The sequence below is a fragment of the Macrosteles quadrilineatus genome, unplaced genomic scaffold (assembly GCF_028750875.1).
Source record: "Macrosteles quadrilineatus isolate MER2022 unplaced genomic scaffold, UCM_ALF_1.0 Scaffold_9__3_contigs__length_116548681, whole genome shotgun sequence".
Lineage (NCBI taxonomy): Eukaryota > Metazoa > Arthropoda > Insecta > Hemiptera > Cicadellidae > Macrosteles > Macrosteles quadrilineatus.
Window position 1 is genome coordinate 111861828 of NW_026542602.1, and position 14660 is coordinate 111876487.

The 14660-nt window shown below is 34.8% G+C and overlaps 1 protein-coding gene across 2 annotated transcripts in view; it reads left to right on the top strand.

The window, feature by feature from the left end:
- Window positions 1-14660, top strand: part of LOC129003195 (chromatin assembly factor 1 subunit A-B-like) — a 28640-nt gene that overhangs the window by 11544 nt on the left and 2436 nt on the right. For both annotated transcript variants that reach the window (XM_054431476.1, XM_054431477.1), the window contains exons 5-13: window positions 993-1144; window positions 1400-1670; window positions 3516-3726; window positions 4306-4487; window positions 7769-7951; window positions 8860-8998; window positions 9647-9814; window positions 10211-10394; window positions 12708-12860. In XM_054431476.1, coding sequence (XP_054287451.1) covers window positions 993-1144; window positions 1400-1670; window positions 3516-3726; window positions 4306-4487; window positions 7769-7951; window positions 8860-8998; window positions 9647-9814; window positions 10211-10394; window positions 12708-12860 — 1643 coding nt within the window. The remainder of the gene's footprint in view (window positions 1-992; window positions 1145-1399; window positions 1671-3515; window positions 3727-4305; window positions 4488-7768; window positions 7952-8859; window positions 8999-9646; window positions 9815-10210; window positions 10395-12707; window positions 12861-14660) is intronic.

Consider the following 14660-nt stretch of genomic DNA (forward strand, 5'->3'; position numbering starts at 1 on the left):
ATTTAAAACTCTCATGTTATTCTTAATGAGTAAACTGTTGTACTTTTCTTGATTATGGATATATTTTGATCAAATTTTGTACATTTTTATTTTTAAGTTTGTCCTATACTATTAACATTGGTCAAAACATACTTTTTACCTTCCCCTTAGCAGCACACCCAATTATTAGCTTACAATAACTTAATTTTATTTTAAAAGGGAATACTTATAATATTTTTATGGAAATCTATTTGAGGGAAAAAATCAGGAAAATGGAAATTTGCTTAGTCAGCTGGTTTGCTGCAACAAAGTATTGTCTAGGAGTAAGACATTGTAAGATTGGGACGGGTGGCGTCGTCCTGTAATCCAGCTACTAGGAGGTCACGAATTGTGGATATTTATAGGATGCACTGTGGATGCGATGCTCCCTGGTGTGGATTAACGTCCGCACTAGTGAGTACTACGACTATCCGCAGTACTATCCTGATAACTAGACCAATTCGTAAATTACAAGGAAAAAATGTGGTTCGGATTCCACTATAAACTGTAGGTCCCTTAGTTGCCATTAGCTGTATGGGCTATTAATTAACAGCTGTGTCTAAGGAACATGTCGGCCTTAGTCACTAACAAGACTACAAGATCGCGCCACTCATCCTACACTCATCCTTCACTCATATTTGGGTTAAAATACGCACATAGTGGCCTCCCCATCTTAAATAATTGATAATTGAATTGATTGATTGAATTTTCTGAAAATAGCTCATATAGAAAATCTAGACACCTGTGATAAGCTTTTAGCTACAACTTTGGAATTAAAACCTTTTCTTATCACGCACAATCAAAATTATGCTCCTCTCAAACATTTATAAGTTTCGTTGCTGTAGGCCACCTTTTTCAATTTGACAACCCCCATTGATGTAACGATGTAATTAAAATTATAAGGTATGTGTAGCTAAATGACTGTTGTATACTGCAAAAAAATACTGTGTTATACTGATCAATTTTTTCATCAGGAAAAAGAGAAGAAAAGAGCTGAAGAAAGGGAAGAAAAACTTAAGTTAAAAAGGGAAAAAGAAGAAGAAAGGTTAAAACTAAAACAAGAAAAGGAAGATGAAAAACGGAAAGAAAAAGAAGAAAAAGAAAAGAAAAGACAAGCAGAACTTGAGTAAGTAGGCCTATGTAATGTTAGTCAATTAGCATTTTAATTTATCTATTGGAAATCAATAACTATATTTTGCATAACAGATATGATACAGTCACTATGCCTTTAGTAAACAAAATCCATAAAGACTATAATAATTTAATGACTCAATTTCCTTAGAATTTGAAGGTAAAAATAGGTGGTAAAAATAGTTTAAAAGTATTCTGCAACTTTTTTTGATTGACATTGAATGTCTTGCAAACATTTGTTTATTTTTAGCCAAAAGAATGAAGAAAAACGCTTAAAGGAGGAAGAAAAACGTCAAAAAGAGGAAGAGAAGCGAGTTAAAGATGAAGAAAAGAGGAAAAGAGAAGAAGAGGAAAGGAAAAAGAAAGAAGAAAAGCGGCTGAAGGAAGAACAAAAGGAAGCAGAGAAACGAAAATCAGCACAAGCATTTGCCAGTTTTTTTGTAAAGGCAGAATCTAAACCTGTCTGTGTTGAGGAGGCTAAAGAAAATACCCCTTTAGATTCAAACTTTCAGCCTTTTGAGGTATGCCTTTGATGTCAAAACTGTTAGTGTACATTTTCTTTTCAAACACATCCTGTTATAGCCTACTGTTTTGGAAGCTTTACTCCTACAGTAAACTGATCTGCTTATCATTAAAAACTAAAAAGCCATCCTAGCAATGAAAAACTGTGTGATTCAAATTATCATTCACTTACTGCAATCACAATACAAGTCTTAAAGTAATAAAGTGATCAATGTCAAAAAAACAAGATACATTTTCATTCTTTCTTTTGTAACTCCTCACTCTTAATGACAACAATGTTACATCTAATTGGCCTATCATCTAAAATTCATTCACAACGAATAATACTACAGTATCCTTTTTTACTTTGAGAGAAATACTCTAGTTGCAGAAAACCTGCAGACAAACCAGATTTACAGTTATGTTAATTCAAATCAAACATCTCTCTAATGGGTATTTTAGATTGTGTTGCTAAAAATGTCCTTAGTTAAAGTTTTTTAGTCAGCAGTGAAATTAATAAGTTTTCCTGATTTCTCGACAAATTATAATGAAACAAGCAAAATGCTAAACACACAGAAATTAATTTATCCTCCTTAAGGATACTGTTAATACTGTTCAATGAAATGGCGACCTTACATAGTAGGTATTTTAAGCCAAGTATGAATGGAGATGAGTGGCGCGATCTTGTAGTCTTGTTAGTGACTAAGGCCTTAGACACAGCTGTTAATTAATAGCTCATACAATGGCAACTAAGGGACCTACAGTTTACACAGCTTACGGATTACAGTTTATAGGGGATTCCGAACCACATTTTTCCTTGGTAATTACAAATTGGTCTAATGATCAGGATAGTACTGCGGATGGTCATAGTACTCACTCGTGTGGACGTTAATCCACACCAGGGAGTACCGCACCCACAGTGCACCCCTATAAATATCCACAATTCGTGACCTCCTAGTAGCTGGATTACAGGACGACGCCACCAGTCCCACTCTCCTGCTTTATCTGTTTGTTTACGTTGTTCTGTGTTCACCAATCAGGCGAGTAGTGAATTATAATAGATAGTTGATAATTTCCATTGCAGTTAATACAGTACAGAATATTATGCACATTTATAATATGGAATAGGAATAGTTGACTAGCGATGATGATTTGGAAAACAAGTACCTTGATGGACATAGGCCTATCATGCAAATTGTTGAAAAAGAGTATGAAAGAAAACAAACAAAAAACAGATAGATCAGACTATGCCACTTTGAAGAAGATAAAATGAGCCATGATTACAATATAATTTTAGAATAAGTAAAAAAATCACTTTTATTTATGAATACAAATTAAATTCATATATAAATTTAGATTAAAAAATCACTTGTATTTTGGATTTTTGGTAAATTTTCCTCCTCCTGTTTTTTTTCTTTGGCCCTATTCAGCCCGTTTCCATTTCACCAGATTTGGTAGTACTCTTGGGTGTACATTTAAGCAAGTTTAAGATCCTCTTCTCAATGTTGAAACGGTAGTTTATTGTGAGTAATTTTTACCTTTGTTATTATTTAATACTTTTGTAGCCATATGAAATCTAATAAAAAAAGTACTTATTTACCTTAACCTTAAATGAATCTTATGTTGAATTTATAAACATTTATTCATATTTCAAAATATAAATACAGTAATCCCAAAAGAGACTTAAACACTACTTTTGACTGCATTAATTGATTACACATTATTATTAGGTATAAAAAACAGTTTATATAGGCTAATCGTGTGTCTTATTTGGCCAGGGGCTCGGTCCCATGGTCACCGGATATGAGGGGTTCTACTGTATAACTAATTCATTTTATAGAATACTGACAAACTCCCATCTGTAGGTGAAGAATGACATGCGACTAGCTCCACTGGTTCGTACCCAACTGCTAGAAGATCGACGTCAGTTACTAGACTCTGCCATAGAGAGCGCCAAGGTAGATGACTCACAGAGATTGTACCTAGAACTGATCCGCAGTCCAAGCTACGTGTGTGGCTCAGCCTCCAGGACATACCCTCCCCCTGATGATAATGAGGATGATGTCATTATTATTGGTAAGTTAGACTGTAGATCCTCAGATCAACAATGGGTTTAACCATCATTGCAAGGAAAAAATGAGTAGTTGGTAACCCTCTAGAATTCCAAATCTGGCTCGTTCAACCAAAGTGTTGAGGTTGTATCTTTATACTTTATTTAATTAATAAGACTTCACTTAACAAACAAACTTAACTTTATTTTTATAACTCATCAAACATTACAACTCAAAGCATATTTGATTAGACTCCAACTAGGAAGTTGCTATGCCAACATAACAACAAATTATAAACATAAAACGGTCTTATATAGAAACATAAGTAACAATACATAGAGTAACACATAATTGAGTTAGGGCTGGGCTTATTTGGACATTTATGATAAATACATTATATTTTTATATTGCTTCAACACAAAGTTTTCTAAAAAGTTTTTCATTCTCTTATTTATCGCAGTAATGAAACAGATTTGTGTCTATGCACGTTATTGTTATTTTCTGTGATATTCGACCTTGCAGCGGCTGGTTTCAGCGTACAATGAATACTATACAGTATCAGGAAAAATTACTTCTGTTTTTCAGTTTAAATTGATTTTTACAGAGTCTGAAATGCCGAACGAAGAATTGGAAGTGGATGAGAACAAAATTGGGAAAAAAACGGAGAAAAGGCGTAGACGAGCCAAACTGCTGCAGTTTCATGAGAACAGAAGACCTCCGTACTGGGGAACCTGGCGCAAGAAGAGTAAACACATCCGGCCTCGTGCTCCTCTCAACCAAGACAAGGTATTGTTAATTGTTATAAAAAAGGTTGTCAGTCACCTTTATTCTTTCATTTACTTGCTCTCAATTGCCTTGGTCTGTACGTTGAACCTATCCAACAAAGCGAGTGGTGAGTTGGTTTATTCATCTTTATGTCCTCATAGATCTTCTCTAATGGTCACCCATAATGTTATATGAAGTAACAATATATGAAGTATGAGGAGGACAATAGGGGTGTGCGAATAGTGATTTTCAACCTCGAGCCGAGCCGAGCCGAGCTTTTTAAAAAATATTCGAGCTCGAGCTTTTTCGAGTCGAGCTTTTCCTAGCGTAGGCCTAACCTTATCTTAATTATTAAACTTTTTTTTTCTTAAAAAAGTGAATAATAATAATAATAATGTTCAGTCAATTTTTAAATAAACACAATGTTATTTTAATATGTTTAAAAACATTGAGAATTGTCAAGACATCAAATAGTAGATAATCACGATAAGAACTGAACTGAACTAAATGAAGATGCAAGAAATAAAAGGATATCGATTGAAGGCCTGAAGAGATATGCAGTGCAGACTGAGACAATCAGATTGTCTTTCATGACAGAACAGCAACGCGACCTTGAATGACGACAAAACAACTAGCAAGTCGATTACATATGTATATTGTAACTACTATGAATATTTAATTCTATTTTGTATAAATAAATACAAAATAAATTTAAAAACACGTGATTATTCTTGTTGTTTTCCATGCACAAAATATTTTTGTTTAATGTTAAAATGGATTGTATGTTTAACAATAATTGCAGTCCATTATTGTTAAGCAGTATGGTCCCAAATTATTGTTTTTGATTTTAAAACATCACAGTTCATTTGACAAAATTATAGTTGAAGCAGCCCAATGGCTTGTGCAATAGTTTGTTTACAAGCTTTCTCCAGACCACGGGGGAGGGGTGGGTCTGATAAGCCGTCTATTGTTCACCCGCAAGAAGGTCCGACCCTCATTAGTGCCGCTCGGCTGCACTCAGTGGGGAACCCAATACAACAAATCAATCTTTTAAATGAATACAAATATTTGGTAATAATTGTTTTATTAATATTCACCTTGAAATTTCAATAAATTTGGTGTAAAATTTGACAAAAATCGGCCATTTTGACCGATTATTAATACAGTACCAAATACCAATAAAGTAGTACTTAATTGGTAGGTAAAAATTAACCGATTTTCGTCAAGTTTTACCCCATGCTGTGCGCTATGTCACAAAAGCTGATAACGACATGGGTGATTAGTAACCATGACAACATGTTGAATGCGTGATGAAGGGAAACCCAAGAAATAGAAGAACAAAGAGAAAGAATGACGTTGTTATCTTTACAGTACTGTAAATAAACTATTACAGCGCCCCTAGTATCAGGAGCGAGACAAGCACGAGTTGACTTTCATTTGACCATGGTAGTTCTTTTTTGCTTTATGCCTGTTCATTCCAGACGAATCTAATCGTAAAGCAAAACAGCCGATAACGACTAAACTAGTTATCAGTATTGCATCATACGGCTTCTTTGCCGTTTGCTGTTAGGTCGTTGGAAACGTATTGCTGTAATTTTGTCCTGGGAAACTAATGGTAGCTATGGAGATTTAGTTTTCTGTCCAAAACGTCAAAATATATTGTATATCCGAAAAAGTCGGATAAATAACGGATAGTGTCGGATATCGAATTTGGGCCCGGTTTGGATACGGATATCCGAACCGAATCCGACCCGATTTTTCGGATATCCGCACACCTCTAAATGAATCCTATTAATCAAAAAAGAACATGGTTGGTTTGGATCCAAAAAGGTGGAGAGACAAGTTTTACTTATATATTAAAAAATATATAATTGACATATAGAGGAAATAGACCAAAGCACTAGAATTAATAGAATAACACACAAAGTAAACAAGAAATGAAATGCAGAACACGATGATTTAACACTGTCACTCAATTTTGTCATCTAGAAGGGTCGGCGAACTAATCAATAAATAGCCAAAACCAGTTTCCTCCCCTTCACACAGTCTCACCGCCCCCTCCCCCCCCCCCATCCGGGTGGCCCAACACTTTGTCCTTGAAACACCCTTGCGTCTGAAACAATAAACCCTCACACCCTCGTTGCTGTTTTGACAACAGGTTTATGAATGCGATCACTATTTTTCATTTCCAGAATTAACTATCAATTATTATTATTTGCAAGATACAAATAGGAAACTACATCACATTATGGTATTTAATGACCCGTACTATCAAAAATTAATAACTCACTACTTATTTTGAAAATAAAAAGCACTCATTACAGCACGCGCCACTTATTGATATATATATAATCCTCAAAGTAACTGTTACTTTTATACAAAATAAAATAGGTACAAAATTGTGTGGCCAGTCAAACTTTATAAACAAACATTTTATTCTATAAAATACAGATGGTAAATAGGGGTTGGTTTAAAGGAAATAAAATATAAAACATATTAATTAATTATTTTGATAAACATTAGAAAGGTTATGGGATTGATTGAACTAAAATAACCGCAGGGAAACTTATAAGTAGAAAAGTCGTCAACCACAATCTTGTTTAATCAGTACATTGTTAGAGAGAGAGAGAGAGAAAGAGAGATAGCAGATAGGGGCGTTTGATAAGGAATCTTAAAAAGTAAACAAACAAGGAACAACGACACGACGATACTCGTTTACGTTTACAGCCTTATTGTGTCGCCCACTACATTTGCACACGTGACCACCTTTGTTTCTTCCTTATCTTTCATCCGTCCCAAAATAGAATTCCTGAAATAGTTTGTTGGTATAATCTCCCCTCCCACACAAGGCGCAGTGCTCAGTGCGCAATGTAGGTTGCCGTGGCAACCGTGTGTCGTCATAGCGACTTAGCCAATCACGCACTCGCACTGCGTTGTATATTACGATACGAATAGTTGTGTTGGAAAGACAACGCGATAGGTGGTAGTTTCCTCAAAATTACGATCGATAATCATTGCGTCTTGACTGAGCTGAGGTTCTTGCTTATCAAGACAGAATTATGAAACGGAGAGTAAATTTAAATGAAAGTTAGTTCCTTATTTATTAATTTAATTTTTATTTGCTAGTTCAATAAGTATTCGGCTCGAACATTTCGAACTTTTTGAAAATCACGAGCCGAGCCGAATAGGACGCTATTCGGCTCGAAAAAGCTCGATGTTCGAATACTCGCACACCCCTAGAGGACAATGATATGTTGCAAGTTATAGTGTGTTAGTTACTCTAATGTGTGTTTATGTCACAGACAATACTGGAGTATGAGGTGGATTCTGATGATGAGTGGGAGGAGCCTGAGGAAGGTGAGAGTCTACGAGGCTCTGATGAAGAGGAGGAACAAGATGACCAGTATGAGGAGGACAATGATATGTTCGTGCCTCATGGTTATCTGAGTGACGGTGAAGGGGATGAAGATGAACTAGATGATAATGTAAGTCTTAGATTTACGTCATTCATCATACTATAGACCATAGGTGTGCGAGCCAGAGTTTTTCGATAGAGCCACTACTCTTTATATTAGACATTTTATATATTGCCATGCAGGCCTAGTAAATTAATTTGTCAACAATTTTCTTTTCAATATACTTAAATATTTTAATATATTTAGACGTACTATTACATTTAGTAGTAATATGGATTCATCACAATGTCACAATGCTACCTCGGTAATATCAGTATAGTTAATCTTGGTCGTGAAGACATCATTACTGTCTCCCGGGATTGCGGTAACATTTTAACATCTGTTGTGTAGACATTACCATAATATCTCCGGGATTGTGGACAAATCCTACGTCCATGGAAAAATCATCTACGTCTTTTGCGATCACGGCATAATCATGAACTTCACCCGTGGTCACGGTAACATCAACATCGTCTTCTGCCACTTTGGACATAATAATGAACTTCACCTGTGGTCTGCAATGATGGAAACTTTACTGTCTAGATCTTTGTGGGAATGTTGCAGACGCATTCTGCAATGGGGATTATGCTCAGCTTGAGCTCAGTTTTCTGACTTTGCATTTGATCTCTTGGGCTCGTGGGCTTGGCTTGGCTCAGTTTGAAACTAAAGGCTCTCACACATCACAACTAAGCCCATAGCTCTAATTGATTTCCAGAAATGCTTAATTCTCTCAAGCTGTGGCTTTCATGGTTTTTTTTATTTCTTGGATTCTTTTTCTTTCTTGATTGAATTAAAGATCTTTAGTCAACTACTGTAAATGCATTGTAAACCCCAAAAAGCATCGATTTTAGTAACCAAATAAAAAACTATGTTAATTTAGACTAATTGAATAACTACTGATAAGGAATATACCCATTCATAAAATATTCTGTGTGCAGTCTCCAGAATCTATGAAGGCGAAGTTGAAAGTGCTTCAATTGGAATTTGAAACGGAACGAAAACAAAAGCAAGAGAAACTGAAACCTCGACTCATTGGTTGTATTTGGTTCTGCAACTCTGAAACCGTCCCTTCAAATGGTGATTACTCTCAGAATATTGCTAGGGAAGAAATTTACAATAGCCCTAATAAATTCAATCTCTAGTTTTGTACATTTTGTTTATGTTGTCTGTACCATGTCTGTGAAAGAGCCTAGACATCCAGAAGCACATAAAATATTAAATTATGTTATTAGCTTGCTTTGCTGCCTCGTAGAAACCAAGCTAGAAAACCAAAATTTGCCCCAAAAAAAACATTGAATATCACAAACAGTTATACTGTTACTGTTTGTGATATTCAACGTTTTTTTATAGTTGTGTGGATCTAAATAAAAAAATTTTCCCATAATAGACACAAATCAAGAGTTTTCAAAATTTAAAGGAAAATAATAAAAAAAACCTAGTTGAGAGAGCATTATACTCACTAGATAGATGAGTTTTAAAATAACGAATGGCCTAAAATTTAACATTTAAGATAACAGAAATGATGGTGTTTTTAACATTGTTGTACGACTATTAACAGAAATTATCTTAGGTAGTTATAAGGATTAGTTTTTAGAAATGATGCATTCAATGTAATAACACTATGTACAAAGCAATGAATAAAGAATGTTTTGACTTTGAATGCTAGTGGTTTGTCTAATATATGTTTGATGGATCCAGACTCATCTGTGTGTGTTCTAATTACAGATAGCAACATAGCGGCATTATTCCTAGCAAGAAGAGCAGTTTGGGAAGGATCTCTCCCTATCACAGTGGCTCCCTCCGTCCCCTCCTCCCCCTCTACGTCTGTCTCAAGGGTGGCAGAAAACACTGAACCAAAGAGTGGTGTAAAGAAGAAACTTGTCAACGAGTCATGTATGTGTTACTGATTATACTATTTGTTTGTGATTTGTGAAAAGATTGTGATGATAGGATGTATAGAGATAAGGAAACTGAATTTATATTTGGTGTACATAAACCTTATTTGCTTTGAACATGCGAGATGGCAAAAATTCTAAATCTGGGCATTTTACAAAAGTTATTATGGCTGAAGGTACGCACATTTTTATGCAAACAATTAAAATTGAACACTATTTTTTGCTTTCAAAGGCCTTGAGTAACTAGTAAATTTGTGACTTTTAAGAACTATAACTAAAATAGCCTTTAAATGCTGCACAGCTAAAATAGTATTGTGGATACTTGTTCGTAAACATTTAAAAGGACTAGTTCCAAAAGTGAATTATTTTATCGCTTGTTCTTTGTTTAAAACAGTAATTCCAAACATCATCAGAAAAATACATGGAAGTCGCAAGAAGCTGTCGAAGCTGCTGCTGGAATTGATGGAAGAGTGGGAGAAGGATAAAATTGAGCCTCTGCCGTCCAAGAACTGCCTGGTCAAGAGAATAAGAGAGCTGGCTGTGTGGGAGAAACCTCCTGGCACAGGCACCCCCTGCTGGTAAATATTATATTCTCATCCTACTGCAGTTTACCTGTAGCTGGTTCAGGATGTCCACGTCAAGCTATACTAACATATTATTTGCCTTGAAATAGCTATTTTAGCCTGTTGGTTATAGCTGTGTAGCTGAGCGGGTAAAGTGGGGTCGCCGGAAGACTGCCCCCCGGAAAACTACCCCCCCAAACAGGTCCCTACGTCATATTGACGTCAGAGACCGGGGGGGTAGTTTTCCAGTCACGGACACTCAAATTTAGTTGTCAAACAGTTCTAATCTAACCTAACCTAACCAACCAAACTTGCTGTAACATTTCGAAATTCTGTTTTATATTCACCACATGACTTTTCTATTATCCAATGTAATTACTCGAATTAAAATTAAAATTAAATAGCATTATTTGTCTAGGGGGGGTAGTATTCCAGTCGCGGACACGGCTTCCATATTGGTTAGTTGGCAGATTTTGTGACGTCACGTTTCACCTGGGGGGGTAGTTTTCCGGGGGATAGTATTCCGCATCCCCGTAAAGTGCTCACCCTGTAACCAGGAGGTTGCCGGTTTGATCCTAAGCAAGTGTCATAAGTTTTATGATAGTTCAAAACCATACCTAGCTCTCCTTGATCATTAGGCTTTTAATAAATGGTCCAGGATATAGAACCAGCTGATCTTAGTCAGCAACAAATTTTCATTCAGTCAACAGTCAACACTCATCGTCTCCTAAAATTAAATTACAAACTCTTGTGTTTTGATGTCGTATTAATATAACTTTTTTAATCCAACCACTTGACTTATATGCTTTTAATATACATACTAGTTGCCCTGCCCGTGCTTCGCTACGGGGTGAAAATACAGAAAACAATAATTCGGTTTTACTTTAAGATACTATAATATACTATGAGAAACAGTTACAACACACTTATTAGGAAACATATAGGCAAATTTTCAATTCTGCTTAGTGATTATTTAAATTAAGATCTCTTAATGTACTGTATTACAGTACTATCATTTTATATAGTGTATATCATTTAAAATATATGCAAAACTATAATTCATTGATCACATGGCACCAAGAAACAACTATCCTTGTAAACAAATTAAATTAAATAGTAGAAAAGCATTTCTGACAACAGCTGGAGTTTCATAACAATATTTGTTTCCCATGTTAATCTTATGGAGAAATACGAAACTTTAAAGGGCGGCCCCCAGGCCTTACTCAATTATTTCCTAAAAAAGAAAGTTTCCTGCACAATAATTTCCATATAACGTTACGCTCTTTCCAATGACACCAAAAACATGTCAATCGGTTCAGTAGTTTCGGAGGAGTAATTGTCACAAAAATCTTGCTTGCGTATTAAATAAGTATAGATATACACTTATAATACAAATACAATATGCTTCTGGCGTAGAAATTAAACATCACAGTAGAAAAATACTTAAAAAAATTGTTTTGTACTGTTCTTAACACAAATGTGGTACATGGTATATACAATGGTCATGCTTAAAGAAAACGCTGATCTTAGCTTTGACTAATAATGTCTTATGCTGTAACAAAGTTATACATCCACTGTGTTTAGCCTATTGCTTATTAATTGGTTGAACTAAATGATAGGGCAACTGATTTTGGGTTAAAATTCAAATTCGTAATTACTTTCTAATAAAGTATTCCTATTTTCCAATAACCATCTGGATTGCTCTGCTGTGGGCTACTTTCCTGTGCTCTACAGAAGTGCCGTGACCTACGCTGAACAAGTATATACTTTTTATCCGTAAATCTTTTTATAAAAAATATTGTTCAAATGTACTATAATGTTCTATTTGAAATACAGTACTATAAAATAAATAATGTAGGCTAGTCACTTTTTATTCCTCAACTACAACCTGTTGTTATATTTGTGAACACCTGTTTGCAGATATATCCATCTTTTTTTTAGATACTTCCAGATGTGAAGAATTTATCTGCACCTTTTTCTGGAGTAAACAGTATTATTTATGGACTAAGAGGTTTTTTATTCTGATTATTTAAAGTGAGAATGTACCTATAAAATATACGTCAGATATTAAATGAAATTTTTTTCATTTTACAAAAGTTTTCCATTTGGAAGGGTTTATTTTCATGTAAGAATAACAATAACTTCTTGCAGTCTTTTATCATTACTTGAACAACCAAGTATTATTGAACAAACTCTTCATTCACATCAATATAACATTAATTCCTACAGTATTTCACATAATTGCCCCTTTAATTGACCTTTTAGGTTATCCTCGGCCTGGTCCTTTGAGGGTTTACGATATGCAAATAGTTTATTGACTGTTTACAGGTTTGTCAATGAGGAGGTGAGAGCTGCCTATGGACTGGTAGATCTGGCACTTCCCTCTCCCCCCACACCTACCCCCTCCATGCCCAGTCCTTCCGCCAACATAACCAAGTTCACCAAAGTGTTGACGACAGACGAGCGACTCAAACTGCTCAGGTACTCTTGAATATTCATCGTTCTAACGAGGGTTATTGTTGCAAACTCGTCTTGCTCGCTGCGGCAACTAGTCGCTGATAGAATTTTATTAAAACTTCATCTCGAGTTAACGCTAATGATTTGTTTGTATTCCTGCAGAGTTTCCTCTGGAAAATTCAGTCTGGTTAGTAAAGTAGCCTACCGGGATTTGTTTGGGATGGTTTTAATTTGTATTTGTTCGTAATATTAGTTGAGTAATATGGTGGGATAAAAATGGCAAAAAAATTTGTATCTTATCACTAATTAATTCAAGGTCTGACAAAGGCAAATTCTTTGCAAGGAGAATACCAGTTGGTCCATTATAACCAGTTAAAACTTAAATCAATTTTTAATTTCCGAGGTAAAACATAGCTCTTTTGGCACTGATGACATTGTGATGTTTTCGTGTGAGAGCTTTTTTCCTCTGACAATAAGTTAAACCATATTTATTGATGTATAGAGTAGTCAGAATTATACCCTCACAGTTAATTAAAATGATATAAGCTTTTTCTGTCTTTGTCAACTTGTAAATAGGTGAACAATAGGTTTGTAAGCAAGATTACAAATTAACAACTTATTATTCCAACAACTAGTTTCAACTTCAACATAAATGCCAAATTAATGTTCAATTTATTAATATGTGTTTATTGTAAAAAAAGTTGTTGTAGTTAGTGACAACAATAAAAAAAAACTAAATTTTTACATAGATTTTATAAGCGATGTATTATTTTTGACATTACCCTATAAGAGTGATTGATAAATAATTACCAATACCTTATGGAATAAGAAATGGTTATACTACTACATTAACTTACCATACTACTATTAACCCAAGTAAAAAGTTCCAGCGAGTTGATATACAAAAAGTTCCCTGTCCTAAATGTTGTGAAATAACGTTATGAAACCCTTATAACAAAAATAGAACATTAGAATCACACACTTAACATAAGAAACACACTTTAAACACAAATGCAAATTGTTAACAACAATATTTAAACAAAGAAAATTCAATTAAATAACAATATAACATTAAGCTGTTAAATTATTAACTCATTTTTCGTATGATTAGATTATGCATACTGGTAAATCAATTATTGTCATCTATAAAAATAATTGGTTTTTCTTTTCCGAGTCGGGTTAGCTCTTCTACGAGACCGATTTTCATAATTTTGGCCTTAAGCCGGGTTTACACTACATATGTAGCTAAACCTGCTACATAGCAGATTTGTGTAACAGCTAGCAATGTTGTATAACAACATTTGCTTGAAGTAGAAAAAGTAACTTTACAAAAGTGCTATATAACACTGCTATATGTAGCAGATCCTGCTATATATATAAATTGTGGATATTTATAGGCATGCACTGTGGATGCGATACTCCCTGGTGTGGATTAACGTCCGCACGAGTGAGTACTACGACTATCCGCAGTACTATCCTGATAATTCACATTAAAGAACTCCTTCTTGAACCTTTTAAAGTCGAACTAAAACAATGGCTGAGTAGGAAGTGTTTTTATTCCATTGAGGAATGCTTTACTACTGCAATGGACTTTTGAGTATGAATCCGGCCGCCATGGAGTGTAAATATTGTAAATATTAGTTTATTAATTCTTAAAAGTAAATTTTATCTGACAAGATCAATCCAGACATCTGGTCAACGATCGCCAGTTGGTAATGGTAATGGTAATGGTAATTAGACCAATTCGTATATACCAAGGCGAAAAATGTGGTTCGGATTCCACTATAAACTGTAGGTCCCTTAGTTGCCATTAGCTGTATGGGC